General features: G+C 33.8%; 1 protein-coding gene across 2 annotated transcripts in view; it reads right to left on the bottom strand.

The window, feature by feature from the left end:
• The window catches only part of LOC140781214 (protein SWEETIE), a 67,531-nt gene that overhangs the window by 39,875 nt on the left and 12,633 nt on the right, over positions 1–15,023 (bottom strand). For both annotated transcript variants that reach the window (XM_073127103.1, XM_073127104.1), the window contains exons 7-15: positions 12,947–13,011; positions 12,277–12,381; positions 10,223–10,312; positions 10,071–10,151; positions 9,083–9,151; positions 7,337–7,462; positions 2,309–2,412; positions 409–541; positions 228–334 (exon numbers count right to left, since the gene is read on the bottom strand). In XM_073127103.1, the coding sequence (XP_072983204.1) occupies positions 228–334; positions 409–541; positions 2,309–2,412; positions 7,337–7,462; positions 9,083–9,151; positions 10,071–10,151; positions 10,223–10,312; positions 12,277–12,381; positions 12,947–13,011 (880 nt within the window). The remainder of the gene's footprint in view (positions 1–227; positions 335–408; positions 542–2,308; positions 2,413–7,336; positions 7,463–9,082; positions 9,152–10,070; positions 10,152–10,222; positions 10,313–12,276; positions 12,382–12,946; positions 13,012–15,023) is intronic.

Genomic DNA, 15,023 nt, shown 5'->3' with positions numbered 1-15,023 from the left:
GGCACACAATATGAGAAGAGTGTAAGATAATGTTCATTTTAATTTGGAAAAATAAAAGATGATTAACAAAAGGATTGATATGAATTCCAAAGATAACTAAGACAAGAAAGGACTACAAGTACTTTTGCATGCAAAGAGGTTAACATTCCAAGAAAATAATTACAACATCATTTATATACTGGACATCAATAAAAATTAAGCACATCCAAATTACCAAACAGACCCACCGTAATTCAGATGCCCAATCCTGCGTCTGACGAAAGTATGACTCAGGATTTCCAGCAAAAGGATCAGCCCAGAGTAAAAGAACATCAAAAACCTGGTCTTCAAGCTCCTGGTTTATCATAGAAGAGTCATGACAACGAAGGAAAAGGAATTCAAGTCAAAGTTTTCAAGAAGAATTCGCACCTCTTTTGGCATAGAGGCTAAAAGAGAAGCCAAAAGTAGCCAACCAGATTCTCTCTCTACAGTAGCAGCCATAGGGTTCCTACTAAATTCACTCAACATTTTCTTTGATACTTCAAAGACCGATTTGGGCAGCCTGCAAAAAGTACTGGATCATTAATATAACTAATTAAATAGCATTATTAGCATGTTTCTAGATCATTGGACTTAACAAGTTTTGAATTCTGGAATAACTTTCAGTTAACACCAGATCTATATTCTACAATAAAAGAATGATCAAGTTGGGTTCATTCACACTCCAATGGTGGTTTCAAAAAATTTGCATGAAAAATTTTTGCTCCACACAAGTTGAAAAATTTTGCGCCACTAATCAACTATTAACATTTAAGTTTGAAACAAGTCCCATGTCTTATACTTCTTTAATTCTTTTAACAGTCTGCATTCTGCAACTCGCTGGGCTAACTAATCCCTAGATCCCTTCTCTCTCACCACCATCACACAAAAGGAGAACTCAAATCTGGAGTAGCCCAAAGATATATCCATTGGTGGACCCACAGAGAAAACCAGATTGGACATTGAGACAGTGTGCCACTTTGTTGTCCAAAATCTGGAAATACGTCAGAAATTACTTCAAACTTCAAAGTTTTTGACAGGTAAAAGCTGAAGCCAAATTTATTACAGATCCTAATATAGGTCCTTGTTAATCAAACAAGAAGAGCAGAGCTTTTGAATATTTTCAATCGGCCGCTAATTTCTTTTACATGTCTAATTCATTTCAAAACTTAAATATGAAACTAAGTGTGCTTAGAAACCGCTTACCCAGCCAAAAACTTACAAATATAAGTTGTTGTCTGAATTAGTGAGTTATATAAAAATTTCAAATCCCCTACAAAGTTTGTGAAATTTTAAGAAAAAAAATTTATATAAGTTTTTTTTCAATTCAATGACTTCCAAATTATAAGCCGCTGACTGAATCAGCAATGATATAGAAATTTCTCTGACTTAACAATTTTTTCTTTACATAAGTCAATAATCTAGTCAGCAACTTATATTTGGAAGTTGCTAATTAAGTAAGTGGTTTTAAAAGCACCTAGTCTCATAATTAAGTTTTAAAATGTAATAGACACATAAAATAAATATTTGGAAGGGTAAATTTGGTCAAAAACTCAAAAGAGCATAGTGAAACAATTTTTATTTGGGAGATACAAAGCAAGAGAAAAAAATTGACTAGTTAATGTGTAGACTGTAGAGTTGCTCCTTTTCCAATTTTACAAACCTAAAGTTACACGTTCACTAAATAAAAAGTCAAAGTTATTTGAAAATCTAAGAGGCTTATCAACACAATGTTAACTTCCCAACTACTACCGTAAAAGCTTAAGCTATTAGAGAATTATGTTTTTATTCTTTTTATACTTCAACACTACCGATCACTTCTAGACTCAAAGCGTTTTAATATGCCTAAGAAGTAAACTTGACTAAGACATTTCAGGGTTTCTATTTAATTGACAAGGTAGGGCTAGTGGGATATGAATTTCGGACCTCCTGCTCTAGTACCATGTTAAGTCACCAACTACTCTAAAAACTCACTCAATTAGATAATAGTGATTTTATTCTTTATACTGTTAACACAAGCCACACGATAAGCATAGTGATGAGAGAAAAGTTCATTATGGAGGTGCAAGAAAAATTATAACGTGAGTAACATGAACAACATAATTTATTTAAAAGCTCTTGTTCTTGAAATCATATATTACAAGAAATTAGAAAAACAACGGACTGATTTAGGGAAAATTAGTGCTAAACTAGTTCCACGATGTGATATTATTTAGGACTATAGCAATTTAAGAAAAGAAGCAACCTTGAAGGCTTGAATACATTGCAGGGAGAGCATAAGAGATCAAACCTAGCAGGATACCCAAGAAGAAGCTTTGGCGAGATTGCAACAAGGGCCGCAAGAACTGTAGCTTGCCCATGCAAGGAGTCAATCTCAAGGTGCAAATCATTTCCCTATTTACAATAAGTTAAATTAGAGGCATAATATAAATGTCATGAACCATGATCTATGCAATACATTAAAAAACTATCAGCAAACAAACTAAGATAATGCACTTCACATACAGCAAACACAAGCCCAAAATCATGGTTTTCAGTTTTGGCCGATCCCGAGTGGGATCAGCCGAAATGGATCCCAGCCGAAACTAGGGGTTTCGGCGGTTTCGGCCGAAACGGGTCGGATTCCTACCCCCACCTGCTTCTCTCCCTTTTCTCTCTCTCTTTTCTTTTTTTCTCTCTTTCTCTCTTTTTTTTCTTTCTCTCTTTTCTTTCTTTCTCTCTTTCTCACGGGTCTCTTACTCTCTTTCTCACTGGCGACTGAGTAGTGAGTAGACCTCCGGTGACGTTCTCCGACGAAGATTCGACGACCTTGATCTCCATCGACCTTGCAACAACATTGCAGCACTATTGGGCAAGATAAAAGACGTGTTAAATGCAACTGGTGTGGCAAGTAAATGAGTGGTGATGTCAGCCGTTTAAAAGAACATTTAGCTGAAAGACAAGGAAATGTAGCAGCTTGCACTCAAGTGTCCTTGGAAGTTGAAAAATAGATGTTGGCTCATTTAATTGGCAAAAATAAGGATAAACAATATGCACAACAAAGAGAGTCAATGGTTCGTGAAGAATTGATGCATAATCCTGTACACATTGATAATGATAGCAGTGAGCAAAGTGAGGAGGATGAGGAGGAGAGACAGATGAAGAGGGTAATAAAAGAGAGCAGAAATATGCATAGAGAAAAGGAAGAGATGAGAAGAAGCACACTGATGATAACTTTCAGAGATCTAGATCAGTTAATATACGAGGAGAGAGAGAGAATATGGGGGCAGCAATTCTACCCATAGGACTCCTGATGTTACAGCAGAGTCTAAAAATATTGGACCAATGGATACATATCTTCAGAAAAAATGAGTCATACACAGACTTCCATCAAGATAGCTCTCAAAGAAATTAAAAATGCAAATAAACACATTGGTAGGGCTATCCATAAATTTTTCTTCTAGAAGCATATTCCTTTCAATATAGTTGATAGTCCTTACTATCACACTATAGTAGATGCTATACAATCAATAGAGCCTGGTGTTATCCCTCATAGTTCAAATGATATTGCTACTAAATATCATGACTCAGAGGTAGATGAACTGCATACTTATATTGAGACATTTAAACGGTATTGGATGAATTTGGTTGTACACTGATGTGTGATGGGTGGAGTACACAAAACAGAAGAAATATAATTAATTTCTTAGTGTACTCTGGCATGGGGACAATATTTTTGAAGTCTGTAGATGCTACTGCTAATTTCAAAAATGCAGATTATATTTGTCAGTTGATAGATGAGGTGGTACAAGAAATTGGTGAAAAAAGAGTAGTCCAAGTGGTTACTAATAATAGGGCAAATTATAAAGCTACTAGAAATTTACTGATGATTAAAAGACCTTATTTATATTGGACGCCATGTGCTGCACATTGTATTGATCTGATGTTAGAGGATATTGCAAAAGAGTCTGAAATTAACATGGTCATATGTGAATATCAGAGGTTAACAAATTTTATATATAACCATGGTTGGGTTCTTAATTTACTCAGGCAGATGACTGGTGGTATTTTTTAGCCTTGTCACTAGATTTGTCACTCACTTTTTAGCCTTGAAGAGCATCATGCGCTACAAGGATGATATTATATGGATATTTACATCACAGGAGTGGTCTATAAAAATTAAGAATATGAAACCTAAAAATAAATCTTTAAATGAAACTTTGAAAAATATGGCTCTTGAAATACATTTTGAGATAATATTACAATTACCACCGCAGTATTTGAGCCTCTTATCAAAATATTAAGACTTGTCGACAGTGATGACAAGTCTGAGAAGGGTTTCTCATATGAGGCAATGGACATAGCTAAAGAATCAATAAAAAATATGTAAGCCAAAATTATAAGAAGTGGTGGAAGATGATTAATTCTAGATGGAACAAACAACTACATAGAGATATACACGCTGCTGGTAGGCATGCTTTTAAGTTTTAATTTACTAATTTACTTTTATTTATGAATATTTAAAATTTTGAATGCTTACAAATTTTAAATTTCTACGGGTATTTTCTTAATCCAAGATTTCAATTCTCTAAAAATGTCAATAATGATAGTAAAGTCTTGTTGAGAGTTAGAAAGGTAATCAGCAAGCTTGAGCCCGATATTCATAAACAAATCGTGTGCGATAAAGAAGTGAGTTATGATTCAATTAAATAATTTTATTATTATTTGTTTCAAGTTTTAACTTTCAATATAATCAATAAGCTAATAATATATTTATAATTTCAGATGGAGAAATATAGATTGAGAGTTGGGCAATTCAGTACTGCTAAAGTTGCTACAGCTATATCTCATAACACTCCAGCTGAATAGTGGTCTATTTATGGATGAGAGAATGCACCAAATTTGACGCCAATAGCAAAGAAGATTTTAAGTCAAACTGTATCTTCATCACAGTGTGAAAGAAATTGGACTACTTTCTCCTTAATCCACACAAAAACATACAACCGTTTGACAATGGAAAGATTAGAGAAGTTAATTTTTTATCATTATAATATAAGATTGAGGGAGAGAAATTTAAAAAAAAAGACAGAAAATGAATAACTGATTGATTTAAATCATATTTTTGATGAAGAAGACCCCTTCACTCTATGGATCAGAGAAATAGAGGACAGGTTATTAGATGACAGAGATAACCTATGGTTAGATGAAATATTGGGAGAGACTACGACGAGGGCAGAGGCTGGTACGAGTCATTCAGCAGCGAGAGATAGTATACATACTAGTACTAGTCATAGTCTTGATGATACATATGGTGGTGAGATCGTTCCATCTACATTTATTGAGAAAAGTCAAGGAGGCATAAGGAGTGAAGACAGAAAAACTAAGGATATATATACATATCAGCGACGTCGTCATGAGATGCATTTTGATTTCTATGATTATGGTACATCGAGTATTTACTGTTTAGAGCCATCACAAAATCTATATGTTAGTTATTATCCTCAGTATCCTCAGTATTCTCAGGCACAAGATCCAAATGCTGATTATTATCCTCCTCAAACGCAAGTCACACAACAAGATTTATACAATATGACTAGTATGATGAAATCACTTTTTGGAGCATCAGGTTCCAGACATCAATATTTACAAACTTATGATAGAAATTTACGAGAACCAGCTCAGTATTTATCAAAGTTTTAAATTTTGAGTAAGTTAATACATTTTTTAAGTTTTTAGACTTATGTGAGTATTTTTTGTTTTCTTATTTTTTGTCATTTTTTCTAAATTTTTCTACATTTTTCTGCATTTTTAAATAATATTTAGAATTTTATATAATTAAAAAATAGGCTAATCCGATACGGCCGATACGTATCGTTTTTCTGGACGGCCGATACCGATCCCAATACTGGAAACCTTGCCCAAAATTGTAATAAAACACAATAGTCCATTAAATATTCTGGTGCATGTCATTCACAATTCATTTCCCCATCAATAGGGAGCACAACTAAGAAAATAAAGTTCCATTGAATGGTTCAACATATCCTTTTAAAGAATTATCTCTATCAAACCTGACAAGACCATTCATAATATCATACAAGTTATTAGCTAATAAAACCTAATATTTTCCTCCAACAATGGAGGGATAGAAAGGTAATTTTAGGGTATCTGTTAATGACGCCTAAGAGGTTGTAGTTTTCTAAAAGTCTAAAGAAATATTTGAATGCTTTTATAATACAAGAGGGAATTACAGGAGTGCAAAGTGAAATTAAGCTCTCTTTTTTTAATTAATGCTAGCCTCACAGTCATTACACATATCCATGGCCAACAACCAACTTAGCAGTTTTAGACTTTGCTGCCACTAGTCACTTGTGCAGGAAAATTTTCCAACCTTTAAACCATAAATATTCTGAACTTTCAAGTTAGGTATGAATCATTTCCCTGTCCATCTTTTGCAAATAGCCATACTGCTGGACTTATTATGAATTTGTATTAATTAAATGATGGATCTCTATCCATGCTTGTGAGGTCCTGTTCTCACTCTGTGCAGCAAAAGCCCGGCAGAGGCCTGGCAAGTGTCAGAGTTCAATTTCTCGATGCAAAATTATCCAGTCGTCCTGCTATCTCTATTATTTTCTTCCCTTTTGTTCCTTTTTATCCCTCAATTGCATAGGCCATCACATGAAAATGCTGCAGCAGCACAACTTCTGCAGTGTAGTGCTAGACTAAATACCCAGATCTTTGACATCAGTTTTTCGTGAAAAGCTGCTTATAATTTAATCTTTAGAAAAAACTTACATATAAACTTCACTAAAGTAATTCTTCTCATCTATAAATGTGGTTATTGCCAGGACATATTTTTCCAGGACATCCAGGATATGATTTCAACAGATACAACAATCAGAAGGAGCTGAAAGCCAAAGATTCTAAAATAGTAAAATAAATCTTCCCTGTACACATAGTATCTGAGACATCGTTCCTTAAGACTTAAAGAGTAAATGACATTAAGACTTAAGAGTAAATGAACATAACCACGCACGTCTATTTAGACTACTAAGATAGCAAGTCAGATACATATTAGACATGTCTGACATATGGCCAGGTATTTGTCTTAAATGCATAGTCCTGAGGTTATAACAGTCATAACTCATAAGTGTTCTCCTTCATTGCTTAATCCTTTGAATAGAATAACTTATAAATTGGAGGTACATAGAGTATAGTACATACTCTGTATAAAATAAAGTTCAACTACCATGAAGCACTCATATCTAACAGAGCCCCAATATAGTCCAATAGCAATGGAAGTATGGGATAAGTAAATTTAACGTACATCTGGCTATACCTTGTCAAAAAATGCACTTTCTCTTAGAGCATGTAATGTCGTCACACCATACGAAATTAAACCACCAACACAAGTAGGATCAACTTCTGCCAGTGCACGCAATGTTAAAGCAGCCTCAACACGTACCTACACCATCACCAGATAATACAAAAGAGTAGATTAGCATACTGATTATGAAAAAAGTTGAGATCATTCTGAAAAGGACCCGCATTTCAAAGACTTTGCAAAAGTACTTGGAAACTAGCATATAAATACCACCATATCATTAGTTCAATTTAACAAACTTATATGCATTATTTTCAGTAGTGTGTTGATGATCTAGCGTCCTAAAAAATCTCCCTTCCACCAACTATGAGATGACAAATAACCAAAGAATACTATCAAGGATTGCCACATCGTGCCACAAGGACCTACCAACCATGCACCAACAGGATGTGCCATGCTGACACATAGCAGTAGCACGACCTGCAGTGTTGTTGGCACAATGCCATCATCACAGGCAAAGTGCACCTACACCCGTCTGAATTTCATGTTTGTACCAGCTTGGCTTGGCTAAAACAGAATAGTACAAGTGTACATTCTTAATCTAGACTTTCCCAATTTGACTAGAAATTTTGCCCCAAAAGGCCAAAATAGAGGAACTTCAAAGAGATTACCATCTAAGGGTACAGCCTATCCTTCAATAATAAATAATTTCACTTCTTGGAACTAAATCTTATTCGATTTTTCACATTTGTATAGAAAGTGGTGAAATTTATTTTATACGATATACCAACTTTTTGCTACTTTCCTAGACTTGATTTGGGTGATTTACAAGTTACAAATAGTGGAAGTGCTTGAAAGATCATATTATTCTAGCAATAGTAACTAGTAAGAGATGTCAATCGCAGACACCAATGATCTACCACACCCAACTTTGTTCTGTTGCTTCACTATAAATGATTTTCTTCCACATTTAACTTAATGTGAGTTAACTGATCTGATAGCAATACATCAAGGTAGCCAACCTTCCATTTAGTTGCCTAGATATGGAGATTGTCCACAGTTGTTAGATTTTGGCATGGGATAAGCCATAAACTAGGATCCTGGATCAAATTTGAGTATGGGAAGATATTCCCAGGTTCATAAAGAAATCAGACCTCGATCCTATACGGATCCTTCTCAATCATTTATCTCATAAAATAACAAGAAGCAAGGCTATAGCATCAACTATTTTGGGTCAACTATACCAGCTCATCTATTAATGCAAGAGGTTAAGACTACATGATTTGCAACAATAGCGGAGGAAATTAACTCCTGAAATTGGCATGTCTCACTGTGGTTATCTGAGTTCATATGCATGTCAATTTCATGACATTGCTAACTAAAAAAAATAACAATTAAAAATTAGTATAGTTATGAAACTATTAAAAGTTCCATAATTTAAAGATAAAGGCAAAGAAGAACCAACAGATAACTGATGTCACTAACAGGATAACAATAGTTAGAATTCACTATTATTATACTTAGGCAGTAATCATACTTAAATACGCACAAGTGCACTAAAGGAGGTAGAGCTGTCACTAAAACTCATGGGATATCAAAATTGAAGGAGATCTTAACATTCATACAAGCTACTGAGAGTTGTCCATTGGAAATTATATATGATTCAATTAGTTAATCTACCTTACTAATAGAACCAGCTAAAAAATTGGAATTGAAGGAAAAACACAGGACAATTAGCAATTTAGCATAGACATGACATACGTGTAACGAAGAATGAGATAATGCTGCCACAACTGTGTTATCAAGAACATCCTTGAATTCAGCTGGTACCTGCAAGATTGCAAATCATGAACTGCATCACTTTGACACATTTGGCCCAGAGGTAAGTACATAGTAACTAATTTAATAGGGAAGAGATAAATTCCAAATCATGTGTTAAAGGGTACTGGGTAATAGTTATATTTATCTTAAGACTTAAGAGTACAAACAATATTAATCATTGTAACCATGAAATTTGGAAACTTGCAATCAGGTATTTCCTCATTGGTCACTATTAATAATTTAACATATCATAAGATACAACAGCCTCGGTTGTCAAACATCCATCTATTCCAATTTGAAACTGGTTGTTGCCTTTTATTAAAAAAAATACAAATGAAGAACAACAGATGCACTACTGCACATGTAAACAAGAACTGTGTAACTTTAGTATTCCTGGGCCCTGGCTCAAAGTACCTTATATAGGCAAATGCTACCAATGACTTTGGTTGCTCTCTCTAGCTTTTAATATACTATTGTGAGAAGAGATGTGGATCATTACTCTAACAATATAGAAGAACATCAGTACTTGATTACGCTACTTCATGTAGATAAAAAGACAATGATTTTGTAACTTACATTAGGTTCATTACATTTTGCTACTTGATTTTTGCAACTTAGATTAGGTTCATTACAAACTGCGAATATCTAGATGCAAAATATCAAGCTATCAAGCACTGATAGCTCTCAGATTATTTTAGTTATTGTCATGAAAAAAATGCAGAAGATGATTGTGCAGAAAGTTAGCTCTCTGTGGACAGTTCGAAATATATATGCTCAATGCAAGATACTGATATACAAGTCATATGTATGTTGTGAAATAAATTGAACGTCACATTACATTCAATTTGGGTTGGCCAAACAGAGCATCTAAATCATCAGGAAAATATATTTAAAAACACAAGGAAGAAAGATCTTTTAACTTCGATACCTCTCCCAAGCTTATTAAGAGGTACGAGAGGATTCGCAGTATTGCAACTCTCATTGGAGGAATGCAATCAGAAGATTCCAGCTGCAAGTAGAAAATTTTCAGGTACTGCAAAAGAAACTCCATTTGTTTAAGCTCAGCAGCACAAAACAAACCTTTCTCCCAAGAAGAACCAAAAAACTACGCTGTGTTGGCTCAGTCATTTGGTCAGCAACACCAACCCGAAGAACATACAGGACACATGCCTTCAGGTAAAAAAATAAAAAAAAGGAAGCGTTTGTAAGGTTCTTCAAGACAAACAACAACAAAAAAATTAGTAAAGTATTAACTCTATTTCCATTCTCTTCATTTCAAGAAAAGGAATATTATAAAATATATATAATATAGAAATCAACAAAGTATTTGATATTTAAAATATTTACACGTACTATAAAACAGCAAGAAGCAACTTAATTGAAGCAAGTGCCAGAGGTGGATGAATAAATCTTCTCAAGTGATCAAAGGTTCAAAATCACTATAAGTATCTTCAAGTTTCAACATAATCAGTCTCTTCATTTGAAAGAATAACTAAAAATTCAACATGTGTTATAGAGAACTAAGACATAAACAACTTAGTTCAAACATATAAAAATGACACTTTGCCCTCATGTAATTTGACTCGGTATTATTTTGTCTCTCCTCAACTATAAAAGCATACAAATTATCGCGCAACTATAAAAGCATACAAATTATCCCTTATAATATCATAAGTGTAATGCTCAGCACCATTTTATAAGAGTAGATAATATAACATTTTAAATAGTTCAGGGAGCAACGTGTATGCTTTTAATTTTCAGGGTACAATGTGATAGTGAGTCAAATTTCAATGGAGCAAAATGTAACTAAGCCCAATGAGTGTCGTGCCAGTGGCACGCCCTCTGTGTCAGTGGCACACATTTATAATTTTTTTAATAAATTTTTAGGATATTTAGAGATGTTTTGGGGTCTTTGGTATGTCAATTTTTATTTTTTTTTTGTCTAAATATATGTATTAAAATTTAAAATCTACATTACAATGTTTTATCTTTCGATTATTTTTGTAAATAACTTATTTTATTAAAAATAAAACACAGTTGAATATAATATTATTCAACACATAATATGATTGAATACATTCATTAAAATTAATATTAATGATTAGACACTCCATAATATGATTGAATACTCCATAATATAATTGAACACATAATAACATTCAATACATAATTGATAATAGTTCAATAATTAAAACTAATATTTAGTTGACCGTAGAATGACGAGAAGGATCAAAGACTTTATTTGCTAGCACAAGAATAACACGGGAATGTTGCATTAAATACTGTCGATATTCTTCAAAACTTATCCACTGATGATATTACTCATTATAACGTCTCACATAGTCTTCATAGAAATAAGAATTTTATAATTATTCAATGATATAATATGGATATTGAATATACACGAGAATGACCGGCACAGGCACACCATAAGCATATGCAGATTGTGGATATGAAGTATAATAAGAGCGTTGTGGCTCTGGTGGGTGTGATTGATATAATGGTAATGATGATGAAACTCATATTATCCTGTGGGCACACCTCTCCTGCTATCCTGCTACCTATAGACTCAAGTCTTTCCCTCATTTGACTATAATCATATTGAGCTTAAGATGGTCTCTTTCTTTTCTTCTGTCTATAAATTCGGCTTTGTGGTTGTCTAGGTCTAGCAAATGAATTGTCATTTCAATTTTAAAAAATAACAAATAAGTTATCATTTCAAAAATGACAAATGACAAAAGTCAACTAATGAAAATAAGAAAAAGTTGAAAAAATGGGTTCTACATGTTATATCATGTTTGTTAAGAAAATAAGTAAAGTTGATTTGATAAAGATTGATGAAAATAAAATAAAAAATTAAAAATGTCTCTACATTGGCACATGACCGGCACGAGGCTGTGCCGGACGACACGGATCGACACGGCACGTGTGTCGGTCGGCACGGCTCGGCACGCTGGCACACCCCGTGCCAAGTGTCATGCCTCTACTGGCACGGCAAGTGCCGGTCAGCATGAGGCGTGCCGATTGGCACGGCCATCTTAGAATAAGCCAACATATAAATATATTATTCTGAAGGCATAAAGTATATGAAAACTAAACAGACAAATTCAAACCTAAATCAATAAAATGAATACCAATGCGTGTGGATCCAGAGAACCATTTCCTTGAAGCATATCCATGGCTTGTAAGGCAATGTTTTGAAGTTCACTATCTGGGAAATGATACTTCAGATGAATCACCTGCAAAAATCAGAATTAAACATTTTTTATAAAATATTAAAACAAATTAAAATACATAAAAGTGTGGAGGTTAAATGACTTGTATAATGTTCCTGAAACTATCTTTAGACATCTAGTATTTATTCAAACAATGTGTATTGTAAAGATTTGCACAATGAACAAAAACCACCATAATTGTAGTTTCTGAAACTTATATTGAGAGACAATATGACAGGTGAATTAAATGGACTGTTAGTATCAAGTCAACAATGACTAAAGGCAAAAAAGAATATTGAAACTCATATCTATGAATGACAAAAAATAATTTTCCTTCTCTTAAGAATAAGGAAGATATCAGAGCTGGGACATCTGATGTCAAATTATCAGGGAATAAGAAAATGCAATTCAATAAACTAGAAATGGAAAGCAAAAAGGAGATCACATGTTAACACTCATTTCAAAGTATCATACATAATTAGGCAGGCTAGACACTAAGTAAAGAGCAATTAGCAGTATGATTAGTAATTAAAATGTTCCAGACTATAAGCATACAAAAATCTATGCAGATAACTTTATATCTGCATACCTGTAGAAAAAATACCCACGAGAAAGTCAATCCAATGCGTATGTTCTTTGTATTAGCTCCACTTCCTGCAATTAAAAGTAATTCTCAGTAAAAGCTTAAGCTGATAAAAAATAGTAATTTTTTATATTCTTTTTATTTTAACCAAGGATGGCATTGCGTGTAGGTAGTGGCACAGCATTTGGCAAAGAGTATTTCAAAGAGTCTTTCCTATTTTTATGTTATGATTTCATAGAATTCTTTTATTTGATGATTCATGAATGAACCATCCCATACATACTATTTATAATGAAAAGAGGTATTGAATTATAATGAAAGGAGAAATAGGATTCCCTCAGTTCAAGCAGTGATTTGCTTGGTCTGACAAAAAATAATAAATGGTGTGCCAGTGACACACCTCTGTGCTGAGCCGTGTCAGTTCAGTACAACATATGGGGACCTTTTTTGAAAAAAAAAAATCTATTTTTCGATCATCATCAAATAAACTTTAGTTTCCGTGCATATTCAATATTCATATCATATCATAAGAGAATTATAAAATTCATATTATATGAAAACTATGTGAAATATTACAAAAAGCAATACTATCAGTAGATGAGTTTTAAAAATTATCGATAGTATTTAGCATACTATGTGCAAGCGACTGCAGCAGGTAGGTACAGCTGCAGGCGGTTGCAACAAGTAGCTACAGCTGCAACAGGCAGCTACAGCTAGAGAGAGAGAAGAAGAGAGAGAGGGAAAGAGGAAGAGAGTGAGGGAGAGAAAAGAAGAGAAAGAGAGAGAGAGAGAGAGAGAGGGAAAAAGGAAGAGAGAGTGAGGGAGAGGGAAAGATAAAAAAAAGGGTGAGAGAGAGAGAGAAGGGAAAAGGAAGAGAGAGTGAGGGAGAGGGAAAGATAAAAAAAAGGGTGAGAGAGAGAGGGAAAAAGGAAGAGAGAGTGAGGGAGAGGGAAAGATAAAAAAAAGGGTGAGAAGAGAGAGGGGAAAAGGAAGAGAGAGTGAGGGAGAGGGAAAGATAAAAAAAAAAGGTGAGAGAGAGAGAGAGGGAAAAAGGAAGAGAGAGTGAGGGAGAGGGAAAGATAAAAAAAAAAGGGTGAGAAGAGAGAGGGGAAAAGGAAGAGAGAGTGAGGGAGAGGGAAAGATAAAAAAAAAGGTGAGAGAGAGAGAGAGGGAAAAGGAAGAGAGAGTGAGGGAGAGGGAAAGATAAAAAAAAGGGTGAGAAGAGAGGGGAAAAGGAAGAGAGAGTGAGGGAGAGGGAAAGATAAAAAAAAAAGGTGAGAGAGAGAGAGAGGGAAAAAGGAAGAGAGAGTGAGGGAGAGGGAAAGATAAAAAAAAGAGGATGAGAGAGAGAGAGAAAGATAGAAAAAAAGAGAAAGTGTAAGAGAGAATAGATATTTTAAACTAACAGTTAGAGAGATAAGAAAAAAAAGAGGGAGGAAAAGAGATTTTTACTTTTTAGGCTTTATATGTGAGTAATTATTATTTCTTATTTTCTTATAATTTTTTCTAAATTTTTAGAAATTTCTCAACATTTTTAATAATATTTAGAATTTTATTTAATTAAAATAGTCCGATCCGATACAGACGGCCGATACGGTCGATACGTATTATCACAACCAGAAATAGGAATTATGACCGGCCATGCATCTCAATATGTTTGAGATACACGAAGCCTTATTAATACTTTCTACGTGTACGATAGCAAAATAAATAAATAAAATAAAATTTTGCTTTATTAAATTTAAAACTAATTACAATAAATATAAAACAATGTTATTATTTTTGAGTCTCTAAACGAAATAAACAAATCTTCTAATCTAAAGCATAAAATCCAAAAGAGCAGAAAAGTAAATAGGTGAATCCTAAGTGGAGGTGGAGTCCGGGTACATCACGCTCAATCGCCCCGCTGACTATTACCTGAGATAGATAAATAAATACAAAAAAAGAATCTATGAGCCAACAACTATAGCTCAGTGAGTGGAATCCACTCGAAAACCAAATAAATTCTAAATTATATTAATGCTAAATAAAATAAAATTAAAAGCAACAATATCCATAATAATTTACAATAGGCATGCACTTT

The sequence above is a fragment of the Typha latifolia genome, chromosome 2 (genome assembly GCF_019914945.1).
Source record: "Typha latifolia isolate L0001 chromosome 2, TyphaL0001v2, whole genome shotgun sequence".
NCBI lineage: Eukaryota > Viridiplantae > Streptophyta > Magnoliopsida > Poales > Typhaceae > Typha > Typha latifolia.
Note: the sequence above shows the minus strand (reverse complement) of the source record. Positions and strands in the feature narration are given on the sequence as shown.